General features: G+C 40.4%; 1 protein-coding gene and 2 non-coding genes across 3 annotated transcripts; all 3 read right to left on the bottom strand.

Moving 5' to 3' along the window:
- Positions 1-4,857: 4,857 nt before the first annotated feature.
- Positions 4,858-15,528, bottom strand: LOC114549435 (glycine--tRNA ligase). Its single transcript, XM_028569740.1, has 17 exons — positions 15,221-15,528; positions 14,728-14,829; positions 10,830-10,932; positions 10,567-10,708; positions 10,120-10,208; positions 9,335-9,411; positions 9,088-9,233; positions 8,849-8,998; positions 8,572-8,734; positions 7,973-8,137; positions 7,783-7,890; positions 7,531-7,676; positions 7,342-7,427; positions 7,070-7,179; positions 6,635-6,728; positions 6,332-6,522; positions 4,858-5,362 (listed from the first exon to the last, which is right to left on the bottom strand). Exons 1-17 carry the CDS (start codon positions 15,467-15,469, stop codon positions 5,237-5,239), a joined length of 2,247 nt encoding a protein of 748 aa, XP_028425541.1. The 5' UTR covers positions 15,470-15,528; the 3' UTR covers positions 4,858-5,236.
- Positions 10,286-10,421, bottom strand: LOC114549660 (small nucleolar RNA SNORA84). Its single transcript, XR_003691577.1, has one exon. It is a non-coding gene; the product is annotated as a small nucleolar RNA SNORA84 (small nucleolar RNA).
- Positions 13,521-13,655, bottom strand: LOC114549661 (small nucleolar RNA SNORA84). Its single transcript, XR_003691578.1, has one exon. It is a non-coding gene; the product is annotated as a small nucleolar RNA SNORA84 (small nucleolar RNA).
- Positions 15,529-15,540: the final 12 nt, after the last annotated feature.

The raw sequence follows: 15,540 nt of genomic DNA, 5'->3' as shown, positions 1-15,540 counted from the left end.
CTTTGTTGGTAGGCCTAGGCTATTCAGTCTTATCATTAAAGCTTTATAGTTATAGGCTCTCAGTACAGATTTACAGGACATTATTTAACATTTTACTTGAGAATACAGATGTTCCCAAACATACAAATGGTCCAAATAATAATAATAAGTTAATATTTGGCACAGGAAATACATTGTCTGACAATCAACATGTCCGAAATAGGCCTATAAAGTCAAGAGTCCACCAACCTCACTCACCCTTTTTTGCTGTCTTTTTTTATTACATTTTCTATATTCATTTAACTGCTAAAATGTTGGCTATTTTGGCAAATGTCATCTCCCTGTATGATTGATAAAGCATTAAATTACTTAGCAACCATTGTAAAAAAAAAAATATGTGCAGCATAGGTATTAAGTAGCCTATAAGTATTGGTCAAACTCGGTCAAACGCCAAAAAACTTCTGATTCCATTTCCGATAATGCAATTCAAGAGCATATTTTTTTTGTCAGAGCCTTCCTGATAAATGACTCTTAAACCTCATAATGGACGTTTTTGGTTAAAAATAAAAACAAGCCCAAGCTGAGATGACCCTGATGACATCACTATGACATCATCAGGTTTATTTTCTCAGACTTGACAAAACTCCTCCAAAGCTACAGAAGATTTACAGTCTGTGTAAAATCAGTGAACTGCCCATTTAATTTATTGTTAAACATCATATGCTCCATCTCTTGAACGGATACAACTGTGCACCGCAGACCTACATCCTCCACATGCACTGATAAATAAACATTATTCAGGCTATTTCAGCCTCAGTGGACCGTAGAATAACAACAAGGGAGCTAAATTGGTTTTCTGGTTCGTTGCCAGCAGTGACGCGCCTGAGTGTTTGTCCTTCTTCACCTTCGCTGTCACTTTAATGGAGCAACACGGCCCTAAATGACCACACCTGAAAGACAAGTGTACAGCATGATGGCATATGGACAGGAGAAAACAGCAGTAAGTGCAGGCTGTCATCTGTTGATGCTCTTCATAATTAGTATGTAATCTCCCAGCCGACACCATGCTCTCAATGTGGGTCAGCGCCTCTGTTCTGGTGTTTACAATAATGTATGCGTACAATAGAGACACACAGGTCTCCACTTTGCACAATCACAGTCTCAGGTTACTGTGTCTGCCACTTAAAATGGGATGGCTCAGATCCTGTAGGTAACCACAGCCTGGTTTCTTAAAATAGATTGAATTAGTAATTCCTCAAAGGAACACATGAGATTGAGAGAAAATAGATATAATAATATGAAAATAGATATAATAATATGAAAATAGATATAATAATATGAAAATAGCGGTTGAACACAATGGAGCATTTAGCAGCTACAAGACAGGTATTGCCCCTTAGGAGTTGGTGGAGACAGAAACAGAGCTAAAAGAAGAGTGAATATTGGACTTACATTCATCAGGTGGCCAGACATGACTCCAAATAAATACTAATGTTGTTTCATGTCTGTTAGATATGTATGAAGCCAACATGAAACACACTATAACACCTGCCACAGAATATTTATACAACCTGGCAACCCAAAATTTGATGGTTGATCTATAAAGCAATGGTAAATCCATTAATACAGTCATTAATTACACATTACAAACTCTTTATAAAGCATAACATATTAGAAAATATTAACACAATGGCTTTTGGTTCATCATATAAATATTAGATGGAGTTGTTTACACTATCAGTTGGTTGATCTCTAACATGCAAAATGTTTGATGAAGGTTGGTTATACATCAAAAACATTTAGTTTAATAAAAAAAAAAAAACTGAAATAGCAGGCAACAGCAGGCAGTCCAGAATGAACAGTTATGTGGTTGTCAACTGGATATTAAACAGCACTTAACAGCTTATTGGGGACACAGATAATGTCTCTTTTTAAAATCACAGCTGCAGGGCACAGCCACTTCCTCACCCTCTTGTTGGTGACGGGAGTGGTGACTGGTTAGTGTCAAAGGGATGAAGAAAAACCCACACATAATGAACCAATACTACCTTAAGACATGAGGCTAAACACTGGAGTGATCATTGACATCAAACATTGATCAAACATGGTTGGCCCTCTGACATTTCACTTTCCCTAGAGCGATGTGTTTCTGTTGATGAATAATTAAAATGGATATGGTCTTCATATTAACTTTGATAGGACACAGATGATCTTTTTCACCTCCTCCAAGTACATCTGGTGTGCTGTCAGACTGCGGGGTCCTTGAATGTTTTATGAATGTGGGTGTAGTTCAGTGAGGAATTGGAATCACATAATCCCCTCTCTGCATGGGACTCTTTCACGTTGTTTCCTCAAGATGTCGAGACTTCAAGGTCCACCCCACATAAACAATGACATGGTGAACATTGTACAGGAACACGGCTCAGTACAAGAATGGAAGATTGTCTTATAATGTGAAGCAATACATTTTTGTTGTTATTATAGACCATATTCAAAACTAAGTTTAATACCTGGAATCTCAGTTTCAAAAGGCTTGGACACAAATTAAAAGGACAGGCATGCAAGGTATAAACTTTTCCTCCTCAGTAGGCTGATATCTTGATGGTACAAATACCTCCTGATAGACCTTTTGCAGATTAAAACCATATGCCCAACTATTCTTTTACTGTCAAAATGTGTTAAAAAAAATAATGTGCAAAATGATCAATAAAACACTGTAATAATTTGTGGCTGTAGGATTTGCATCTGTAAAAACATCAAATGACAACAAAATAATGAGTTTGCCTGTGGTGCCACCTTGTGGAATAGATCTAGACTGCCTATAAGAAATGTTGAAAGAACCGTATTTGTAATGTGGATGCATTTAGAAAGATTATAGAAGATATAGCCTGTGTATTTTATTCAGTAGTTAATCCCTATCTCAAAATATATATTCATAATCACAATCAGATATATTAAAATCCAACATCTAATGTCATCACCATGATGCTGTATGAGACATCTAACAGTAGAGGCATTTTATGTTCGACATTAAAAGAGAAGAAGACTAGCAGTTACTTTTTTATTTGATTGATGCTTCTCCTGCTGGTACTGATTTAACCTTTTTGATTTTTTTATTTTCCATATGATTGCTCTAACTCTTGATCTAGATGTAAATGGACTACACAAAACCATAATGTGTGCAATGCTTCCTCAAACGGTGGCTGTTTTTTTTAAAGAACTAAAGCAAAGAAAATTCTGAATCCAAGCACCTTTACTTTACAATTAATAAGAGTTTGGATATGTCACAGTAGGAAAGACACAGTTGTAAATAATAAAAATGAATGATGGCTGAATTCCATTTAGCTGCTACAGTTTTAGGGTCCTGCTATTGTGCATGCTGACTCACTGACTGGGACACTTGACTAGAGCAGAGCCATTGTTAATGTTATAAGTTACACCAGTGCTTTTCCTACCTGACAAGTCAAAAATGTCTGCATGGTGGCTCAGTGGTTAGCACTGCTGCGTGTTTGCCATGACATAGACATGCATACTAGGCACAAGGCGCCAGATTATGGCTGCTCACTGTTCCTAACTGGTTAGGATGGGATAAATGCAGAGGATACATTCCTTGTATGTGTACTTGGCAAATTTAAGGAAATATTAAAATCTATATATATTACATGTCTGCTGTGAAAAAAGGCCTATTGGATCAATGGAATTTTACATATAACGAGTGAAACCGGCAACGATCCAGCATAACCACTTAAACTGAAGGCTGTTTACTGTCACACAGCACACAGACTCTAACAGACTCGCCTGAAAAGACCATCAATCAAATGTCAGGAAATCTTTTTTATCAATGCGGGGTATTAAAATGATTGAAACTGTTTAGGTCACATCTTGCCATTCCTCTGTAAAATCAGGACCGGTTCTAATAAGGCGGAGATGATGAGATTGGAGCCCTGGGGATATGTGAAGCGTCTGGGATGTATCTCGTGGGAGGAATGATCGACTCCTTGTTTTTACAAAGAGGCAATTCTGGTGGAGGAGTCAGCCAGAGCAGATATCACAGGATAGATTATTATTGAGGATTCACAATATCTGAGGGTTTACGTGAGGTTTGTATTAAATCTGTGTTCCTGCTCTCTTGTGTTCTCCTTAATTCCACCATCACAAGACTCAGGAGGAACAAAGAAGATCTGAACAAATTGCAGCTCATTCTTTATTAAATCCTATATTATTATCACCAGTGTTGGACAAACTACTTAATAAAGGAATGTTTGGAAGAAGATGAACTACGGGATGGCTACTATAGTTTTCTGAGCAGGTGCTGCTTTCAAAAAGAAATTTTAACTTCAGATCAATGACCGTTCAAATACAGCATATTAGTAGATATGTATTATTTGAAACACTGAAGGGCAGAAGTAGAGGTTGTTTTTGGCACTTCACCTGCTTGCAAGGTGCACGGAGAAGGTAAAACATGTCAAAAGGCAGCAAAACATGGGAGTATTAATAGCAACTATTATTATGACCATGATGCAGGCCACAAGCTGAAACATCATGGTCGGATAGTGTTTTTTTTATATAACTGTTTACGGTTTCCCAAACCTTACAGTCAAATTAACAGTTGAGGCTTAAACTCCAGTTTGCCTTTTAATAATTAGTTTAATATACAATTCATGCCCAAAACCACATAACAATCTTTCATTTTTTGAAAGCCCCTAATCCTATCTCATTTAGTTCCATCTTTCACCTGAGCGGTTTGTGACTTGATACTCATTATAGTAATGATCACTGTGACGTGGATGATCACTGTGACGTGGACATCTGGACATAAGTGTCTTCATGACACAGAGTCTGTGAAGCTTTAACTGGATAGAAAACATTACAGTTGTATGCAGGTATCCAGTGAGTGCTGGTTTGTTTTTATTGAAATTGTTAAATATCTCAATCCAATTTGCTTGAAAAATTGAATGGTGGAAGCCTCCTTCCACTTACAACAACCTGATTACATTTTCTCCCTTTTAAAACATATTGACATGGTCATACATGGTTGAAATGTTGCTCATTGGGGAAACAACAGTCCTGTGCAAGCTTTCCACAATTGTTAGATATGATGAATACATGACATTTTAGTGATAGTAGTGGCGTAGAACACAAGGAGGGCTCGGTGCACCACTATAGCTTATCACAATACAGTTGCAATATTCTTCCTGTTGATGCATATGCAACAAGTCTGTGGATTTTTATGTAACGATTGGCAGGCAAGTGAGCTCTACTCTTCAACTGTGTCCTTCTTGCTGGTCTCCTGTCCTTCAAAGATGGGGTACTTGCTCTCCACTTCTGCCCAGGTCAATCTGCCGTTGGCCAAATCCCGAATAATCACAGGCAACTCGCTGACCTGAGGAGAGAAAAGATTACTTGACTTGATTGTGTTAAATTGTGTGTCTAAGTACATCTGAAATACTGCTGTGTTTAATGAACTCTTGAAGTAGTGACAAGCTCCTTACAAGGGAATGCTTCTCATTTTCAACAGAATTACAGTCAAGATGGGAAATGTACAAACAAGCTGAATTATCATGTAAGGAGAGGTAATAAATACACAAAGAAAGTCCACACCTGAGGCAACAAACACGGCTACATTGTGTAGTAGAAAAAAAGTCACTGGGCAGTACACATGATGTATAGTGAAAGAAATCCCGCCAGCAGCCACATTGCTGCAGTTTGTTTTTGTTGAGATCCCAATACACAATCACTGTAGCCACGTAACAAAATGGAAAAAAATCTGAAACCTAAAAAGATGCTTCAGGTGTTGGTTATGTGCATAAAGCCTGAGAGAAATGTGAGCAGTTGTGTGGCCTGTGTAGACAGCTGTATGGATTTAAGATTAAGTCTGTGCCATCAGATGTGCGAGAAACGGACTGTTGAAAAAAACGGCTTAAATGCGTCATGGAGATGGAGGAAAGATCATGTGCACACAGAGTAAACCGTTGCTACATTCACTTGTCCTGTAGCTATATACAGTTTTTACACACATCAACTAGAAAAAAAGAGCCATCTTATATCACATGGTCAATGTTTTGCATTTACAGAGAAGCAACACTGTAATTAAGCCCACAGCTGAGTGAGGATTGTGTTTATCAGTATCCATGGTGATAGATTGTTCCGGCTTAAGGTGGAGAGTGGCTAAAGCATCTAACAGTTTCCTGGTTTAATTATTTCATCCCACTTAATGCAGAGCACCCTGTACACGTGCAAAAGTGACAGTCCATAGTAAAAATGTATCTATAAATATAAAGAGTAGAGAATATAAAGAGTATCTAATGCAAAAAGTATCAGTTGAACCTAAACAAGAGGATTTGTACTGTACCTCGGCCCTGATCTGCCTCATTGAGTCGCGGTCTCTCAGCGTGGCTGTGTGAGGCGTCTTGTTCACTGTGTCGAAGTCAATGGTGATGCCAAACGCCACTCCGATCTCGTCCGTCCTGGCGTAGCGTCTGCCGATGGATCCTGCAGAATCGTCCACTTTGAAAGACACACCGTTTTTGGTCATTGCCTCAGCTAACAGGGAAAAAGAGAGAGAGAAAAAAAAAAGTTAACCAAGACAGCAGCAACAGCACATCCCTCCTCACAGACAGAAATAGAACATATATCTTATCATTATGTCACTTACATAATTCCTTCACGAAGGGCATGAAATCCTGGTTTTGACTCAAAGGCAGGACGGAACATTTGTATGGAGCTACAGTAGCAGGGAAGCTAAAGTACTGGAGGAAACAGAAGTTGCAGTAATGAAGAAAACAAGCTCTTAAATGAAAATCAAATAGCTGCTGCTATGTGACATGTATTAAGTGTTAAATAAGAACCTAATGTCTAATCTGCCAACTTGCTTGAGAAAACTGTTTAAATCTAAAATCTGTCATTGATTAGCTATTACATATTGCAAGGTAAGAATGGATAGTAAGGATGTAAATAAACAGTAAGAACACAGGACAACACACTACGTGACTGCACATTCAACAACACTAGATGGCATTAAGAAACAGAAAAAAATGTATTATTTCATAGATAACATCGTCCATGTTGTTGATCCAGATTACCGACTTACCGTTCTTTGTTCATCACCTTCTCTTACATGGAATGTGTGCTCAAAGATTGTGTACATGATCCTACCGATGCCAAAGGAGGGCTCGATTACATTGGGAACAACTTCTTCCACTGTGGAAAACCAAGACAGACCGAAGATGTGAGTTAGAGAAACTGTCACTCCAAGTATCCCGACAAAAACTTTCATACGATAGGATCTATTTTACAAAGACGTTAAAAGACAAAACACAAGAAATACATATAAAACTAAACATAAAAATGAATAAATCTCACCATGCAGAGTCTTCTGGAATCGCTTCACACTGACCATGTCCTTTGTGAGTTTGAAAGACTTGCCTTCTGACTCGATGGTGAATTCTCTGTGGAGTAAAAAATAACACACTGAGTGTGCTGAAATGACAAAACCACAACATTTTATCAGGGACCCATACCTACTGCATGACTGTGGAGAATAGCACTCACCCAGACTCATTGAGCAGCTGCTCCTGTTCTGTAATGAAGCACTCGTCACACACAGACAGATACTCCATGGCTATTTTAGCATCCTTCTTATACGCCTTCCCAATGGCTCCTTTGTTGGGCTCGAACTGGACGACATTTACAACTTTGTGTGGAGAAGTTAAGGAGGATAACAAGGCATCTGAGTGCTTAAAATGTTTGATGGTACAAGGCTTTTCTTTTGCAGTCTTAAGAGCTGTGACAGTTTAAGGATATGGGTTCTTTTAGGGGCTTTTCAGCAACCAAAGGGACCTTTGTAGCTCGTGCATGGCATTGCAGATCAAAGCAAGACCGGTCAGCACATCCCACAATTTCGATCCAGCCCTGCAACAGACATACATTTACTTTGAGCAAAAGTATGCGGACTCCCTGATGAGCTATAAGAAAACACTGCAATGGAACGTACGTAGGAAGTTTTGGCCTCGGCGTCCCAGCAGTCACAGGCGTAGTGAGCCATCTCGTTGTCCATGTGCTGTCGGAAACGCAGCTTGTCTTTGGCGATACCAACTTTAGTAAGGTAGAGGTAGATCCTCCCGATGAAATATCCCAGGACGGAGTTATTGATCACTCCCTTTAAATGAGACAGAAGAATCAATGAGTGTGAAAGTTCATTCTTGTCCTTTAAAAGAGTAGTTGACAAAAACTAAACTTAACTCAAGGTCCACTTAATGTCTAATAAATGGATCTTGAGTTATAATTGTTTTAGTCAAAACTTTTATTTGCCTAGAGCCCCTTTTGTAGATCACATTTATTACAGGGTTACATTCAGTGTTATAAAACTACAGCTGAGCAATATGTATCAATATTATACTAGATCATATTTCATCTGGGATTTCAGTATTTAAAAGTCTTGATTGAAGCAATTTTCTGGGCACAAAAGCACAGTAAGCGCTAAGAAGCAACTTTCTGAGCTTATGTTACTGAGTTTCCTGTGTAAATACCTGCTGAATACACAGACACCTCTCTAAAACTTTATAATAATATTTTTATAAAATGGATTCCCACCTGCTCCACAGCGTCCCCCAGCCTCATGATATGTGCAGACTGGCCACTAGTCTGAGCTTTGGAGGAGTATAACGTGATTTCCAGGTCGGCCACGCTGGAGAATTTAGGGTGGACCTTCTCATTTGGATCCACAAAGTGCTCGATCTCAGCCATGGTGAACTCTCTGCATGAAAATGTGGAGCAATTACATTCCTGTTTAAGGTCACGTGTCACATCTCTACGAGTACGGACACAAAATAATTTAGTGAACAATGAGGCAACACGGTGGATCTCTCACCTAACACGAATGAGTCCAGAGCGAGGAGAGATCTCGTTCCTGAAGGAGTTTCCTATTTGAGCAGCAGCAAAGGGCAGTTTTCCCTGGTTAAACTCCAACAGACGCTTGAAGTTGAGGAAGATTCCCTGAGCAGTTTCAGGCCTCAGATAGCTGCAAGTTTAGATTAAATCAGTCACTCAACAATGATACAAACGTGACATCAAGAAAAAAATTCTCCACAGAATTAAGTTTAGTTTTACCCCGGCATGTTCCCCCCCGGTCCGATGGACGTCTGGAACATCAGGTTGAAGGAGATGGGAGGTGTGAGGTCATTTCCTGTGGTGGGTGACTTGACGTTGTACTTCACAAAGAGATCGGTCAGCTCTTGCTGGGTGTAGTTGTCCATCTTAAAATTACAGTTGAGACAGTAAATCATTAAAAACCCTGCTGGAAACAGATTTCCCACATAATCCCTCAAAAGAGAATTTTCTCTCCATTCACACAGACCTGAGTGGTGACTTCTTCCATCTGCGCCTTCTTCTCTGCTGTACACTTCTTATCAGACATCAGCTTCTGGAGGTGGGCTGTAGGACACAAAAACATGAAAACAATGCTTTCAGAAACATGCGTGATAATACTGAACAGACAGATTTTTTTTTAAATGAATAAAATAAATGATTTTATTTGACCTACAGTGTGAAAGTGAGCTAAAAACTAATCAGTAGGAGACATGCACATCGGTTAAGAGTAGGTTTGAGATGTCAAAACGTCACTTGACATATCTCAGATAATACACAACATGACTCGACATATTGTTATTATATAATATTTTCAAGTTTCATTATGTCATCTGAGCCAATTAGCCTCCATGTCTTGCAGCAACTGACATGTTCTCCAACAGAGTGAAAAAATTGAAATTTCCCTTGCAGGATCAATATAGTATAAATGATTCTATCTCATTTTTTTTCCTGCCGGATTTTTGGCACAGCTGCAATCTCTGTGATCCTAGCAGCTTGCATTGCTATGAAAGTCCTGTGTGATTTCTGCTGGTCCAGCCACTTCCATTCTCCCTCAGGCACAACACTGATACTCAGAGCTTGGCCAACCAGCAGTAGCCACTGACAACACAAGTTTGGACCGCTTCCATCCCACCCTCTGAATAATACACATGAATACTTACAAAGACCTCTGCTGGGGTTGTTTTTAGGATGACTAATCTTTAGTTTGCACTACAGTGGAAGCCAAGTCTCTAAATATACTCAGACACACAGGGAGATTTACAAAAGGCTTACCTTTGAGGAGGTGGTCAGCCCTGAAGCATTCGCCATTCTTGACATCCTTCACCATGTAGTCAGCAAATTTGTCCACATGTCCTGATGTCCTAAATAACGGGACAAACAAAACACCTGACTTGAAACGTGTTAAAAGAAAAGTTATTAATGTTTAATTCCATTCAATCAATGTATCTGCAACCGGGCTATGGAAGGCTGCTATAGTGGCAGCTTCCATGCATAAAATCGCAGAATCAATATCGCGCCCCTTTACAAAAACCCACAGTTCAGAACTTTGTATCTGACTACAGGAACCACAAGGCACTTTGTTTGGCAGTTTAAATTAAATATACATAAGCAATGACAAAATACTGTTTAACACCCATAGAAGACATGACAGGTAATACACATAATTACACATCAAAACACATTTGCATCCGCAAACGAAAGCATTAAAAGAACACATACTTGAGGACAGACTCGGGGGTCAGCATGGTGCAGTCGATCTCCAGGATCTGCTCCTCCTGGATGAAGTGTTGCCTCCAGGCCTGCAGGATGTTGTTCTTCAGGGCACAGCCCACAGGGCCGAAATCATACAGGCCGCTCACACCTGAGGAGCATTACTGCATGGTAACAGAATGCTTAACGACTATGTGTATGGCGATTTACGTGCAAACCGAAACCTTTACGTTCTTAACATTAGCTTTAACTTAAGACTCTCCAAGTCTTACCTCCATAGATGGCAAAGGCCTGGTCGTAAAAGAATCGCCTCTTGAGGGTATCCTCCATCTTGGTTCTGTCAACAATGTCATCTTTGGGTTGTAATGACAGTTCCTGTAATGAGAACTACATTTAAACCGTTCTTGACACCATGTAGTCAGCAAATGTGCCCACAATGTCCTAGGAAAAAACAAGGAAACAAACTTTATCAAAAAACATTGGGCCTCATTCACCAACCGTTCTTACAAAGAAATGTGTTCTTAAACCCTTCTTACGCACTTTTTTACGAATATTCTGGCATTCACTAATGTTTTCTTAACTTGGATTTGTTCTTAGCTAAGAACAAAATCTACGAACACTGGAAAGCACTCTTACGCACATTTGAGTGATGACAATTTGCTCCAAATGATTGCTTACTGCATTTTATTTAATTCTACAGTCGTTTACAATGATAGTATCTAGTATTTTTGATCATTTGTTGATAAAAAAATCATATTATTCAAAAAAGACACTAACACTGCAATTTACATCAGCAATTAAACTGATTAAATCCTGCGTTATTTGGTGATTGATCGCTATTTATAGGGCCGAAATGCAGTGGTAGAATGTAACAAAGTACAAATTCTTCGTAACTGTACTTAAGTACATTATCCACGTATCTGTACTTTACTTAAGTAGACTCAATAGTGCATAGCCTACTTTTGACTTTTACTTTGTTACATTTTGCAGCAATTATCTATACTTTCTACTCCACTACATTTCTACAATGTTCCGTTACATTTTCTGATCAGTTTCCCCCTGCCAAAACGTCTTCCTGACCGTCACACGTTTGTCTCACCAGTGAAGTTTTGTTGCCGTAGATACTGTATGGGTTGCCATAGATACTGTATATATGGGGCACCGCTGATCCAAGCCGGCTCCAGTGCTGCAGAGCCCAGGCGCAGCGCCGCTGACCCTCGGTAATACAGCCCCGGTAAAAGTGAAAATGAAAACGTTTTTTTTTTTTTATTATTCCCGTTTTTAAATCAAAGTTGCCATCTATTTCTCTCCACAGCGTTGTTTACTCCTCCGCCAGGCTGTGTAAGACGCGTTCATATCTTATTTATTTGGCTGGACCTGTTCACATCTCACCATTTGCACTGCTTCACACACTTTATTTGCTTAATTGCATGGTTAAAGAAAATGAAATACATCCATGAATAAAACCAACCGCATTCCGATTCTAACAACACATTTCCGTTTCATGGTTAGGATAGGAACCTTTCTTAAAAGCCAGGCCTTGTTTGTGGTTGTGGACACCTTCTACTTTTACTAAAGTAAATATGTCTCTGGTTATTTGTACTTTTATTTAAGTACTGAGATTCAGTACTTCCTCCACCGCGGCTCCGACAAGCTCCGACAACCTGTCTCCCAGGAGGTGCACAGGAAGTGTCATGTCCTTATATGGGAATTTTTGGGGCGTTTTCTTATGCTAAATAGGAACAACTGGCACGCGCTTTCAGTTACGAAGACATGGGATTCATCAATCCTAAGAACACAGGTGCGAACAAATCTGCTGTTTAAGAACACGTCATGAATCCGGCGTAAACTTTTCTTAGAAACCTTCTTAAGAACATATTTAAGAGAAAACTTAGGAAGATATTGGTGGATGAGGCCCAATGTTTTGATAGCCTTCAGCTACCAGGCTCCACTCCTGTGGAACCAGCTCCCAATCTGGGTTTGGGGGGCAGACACCGTCACCACATTTAAGAATAAACTGAAAACCCTCCTCTTTGATAAAGCTTATAGTTAGGGAGTGAGGAGTTGCAGCATACGCCTAGCCCGGCGGGGCAGGGTGTATAGCTACAGACACAGCACCCTTGCTTCTCTTCATAGTCATCAGATTTACCTATCACATATTCAATAATATAGTTAGAATAGAGGGCGGCAGGCCAGTACAGCCCAATCCGGCAGGGCAGAGTTCAAGCCCGATCCGGCACCTCTCTTTAACCTGCATCTCTTAGTTATGCTATTAATTCTAGAAGGGAAGTTCCTTCCTTTCTATGACACAATGAGCTGCTCTCTCATCTCTCTTTTCATTTGTTTCCTTTTGTGTGCATCCTGTCCCAGAAATGCTTGTTACTAACCTAGCTCTGGGGAGTTTACTCCCCGGAGTCCTTATGTTTCTTCTTCGCCCAGAACATTGCCTTGGATTAGGGTGGCACCAAGACCTGGGTCTTGGGTGCAGCTGTCGCTGTGGACCTACTACACCCTGCTACGCCCTGCGATTCCCCGCAGTGTCCGGCTGCGTCCTGCTGTGTCCACTCATGCTCTGCTGTGCCACACTACACCCCGTAACGCCCTGCTGTACCCTACTATGACATGAACTACTATGACTACCATTGTAGTCACTGTTCCATCATCTTTATTATGACTATTATTTGCCACAGTTCATCACACCCCCAACCGGCACCGCCAGACACCGCCTACCAAGAGTCTGGGTCTGCTGAGGTTTCTTCCTAAAAGGGAGTTTTTCCTCACCACTGTTGCTATAGCTACTGCTTGCTCTTGAGGGAATTACTGGAATTGTTGGGGCTTTGTAAATTATAGAGTGTGGTCTAGACCTACTCTATCTGTAAAGTGTCTCGAGATAACTCTTGTTATGATTTGATACTATAAATAAAATTATATAAAAAAAATTGAATTGTTTAATTTGTTCCAAACTATGTATCTGCAACCAGGGTATGGAAGGCTGCTATAGTGGCAGCTTCCATGCATAAAAATGCAGAAACAACATGAACCTGTTTACGAAAACCCACAGTTCAGCACTTTGAAGCTGGAAGTAGGAACCACCAGGCAGCAGTTTCTAACATGATCATCAATAGATATACATAAACAATTACCAAACATTGTTGAAACATATTTGTACCTGCAAAAAACAAAAGCACTGAGCCCCTACTTGAGGACAGACTCACACAGGTCATAATTGATCTTTTAAGAACAATCTTCTATAACACTGCTGTTGGTGCTTTCAACCGCATCTCATAGTTTTCATTTAGCAAATAGAGCTGGCTCAGGTATCATTACATGACTTATGTTTAGAATATCGGTCACTTGATACAAAGTGGTCTTACTCTTACGCAGGGTGTGATCGTAACCCTCTCTAATGGCGTTTTTCCATTACATGGTACCTGCTCGACTCGCCTCTACTCGCCTCAACTCGACGCACTGTGCGTCCGCTTTCCATTGCAGATTTTAGTACCGCCTTAGCGTGGCTGGTCATCATAGCGACTGCCGTGGGCGTGGCATGGTAGTGTTGCATTTCCCCCCGACTCATTTCCTGGTTCTCCTTCTCCATAAATAACATGAAATCAAGGAGAGAGTTAACTTTTACTGCTCCAGATTTCCCACCGTGGTCAGAAAGAACAGAGGAGACACTTTGTTTCTCTCACTATATGACTCTATAAGTCTCCGAAGACTTGTGAGATGTGCTTGAAAGCTCTGAGCACTAGTAGTAAATGGACATTTGGGCTTGGATTATTATGTTACATATCATTTTTGAATATTTTTTTTCCATGTTTGATATCAGATGGTTAACATCCAATTCGAATACATCCTTTAATCAAATGGCCATGATGTCAAATACCTGCATCTCGAGCCAGCACCCATTTGCCAGCCTGCTTGTCAACATGGTGGGTTGACACAATGGAACAAAAGTGTTGCAAAACACACTCTTAATGAAAGTGCAGCACAGCCTTGCTATTAAAGGGAGAGCTGACAAGTGGGTATTTCTCATGTCTTTATTATTATATTTTTTTTACAAAAACAACTAATTCTCTGAGGCTTGCCGGTGAATTTAGGTTTAAGGTTTCTGATTCACCAATCAGATTCAATTAACTGGATTCAAATCCACAGTTAAAGTGCACTCACCTTGGCCTCCAGAGTTCTCTTCCTTGCTTTAAGTTCAGCCACAGCTTTAGTGATATCCACATCAGGAGCTCCATCCTGTTTCATTTGGCGCACAAGGTCCCCCTAAAAACAGAGAGGTGGGCTTGAGACTGGCATCCAGAAAAACTACACTTCAAGCCTGGGCATGTTTACAAAGCAATCAGCCAATTGCTTGATTATTATTATTTTTTTAGTAGCATTATGTTCGCCTTTTCTCTTAACCCCACCCTGCTCACAAATGTCTGCAACAGCAGCACATTGAAACGTGGCAAAGGGCGCAGACATGACTGCCAGTTAGCGTTAGCGGTTAGCTAGCAATGGCTGTCCTCTTTCATTGACAGCTTCGTAAGCAGCCGGTCAGGTTAGCCGGTTAGCATGCTGACTGTGAGCCAGTCAGAGGCAATACAAATATATATAATCCTGAACAAACCGATTTAGTCCTCCTCAGTAGATAGTATGAGATAACAAGTGATACCTGTTCTTTGACTGCAAGCCTCAAAGGAGCGAGAATATCTTCAATGTTGCCGGCCATGGTTTGTCCTTCCGCCAGCTGCAGCCACAGGCTTTTCTTTTTCTTTTTACACAAGCAGTCCGAGGTTGAAAACGGCCTGTTTTTGGGCGGGTAGCGGAGCGACTGCCTAGCAAACCGGACCGTAGACACCGGACAGAAGGCGGAAATCTCAGTGCTGGTCCTCAGCAGTGCTGATGCTGCGCTACGAAGCATGGACCGCCGTAATGCGAGAAGAGAATGATGAAATCTCTGGAAAGGAGTAAACGCAGCTTCCGCTCCGGTCA

Source organism: Perca flavescens, chromosome 22 (genome assembly GCF_004354835.1).
Source record: "Perca flavescens isolate YP-PL-M2 chromosome 22, PFLA_1.0, whole genome shotgun sequence".
Classification (NCBI taxonomy): Eukaryota; Metazoa; Chordata; class Actinopteri; order Perciformes; family Percidae; genus Perca; species Perca flavescens.
Note: the sequence above shows the minus strand (reverse complement) of the source record. Positions and strands in the feature narration are given on the sequence as shown.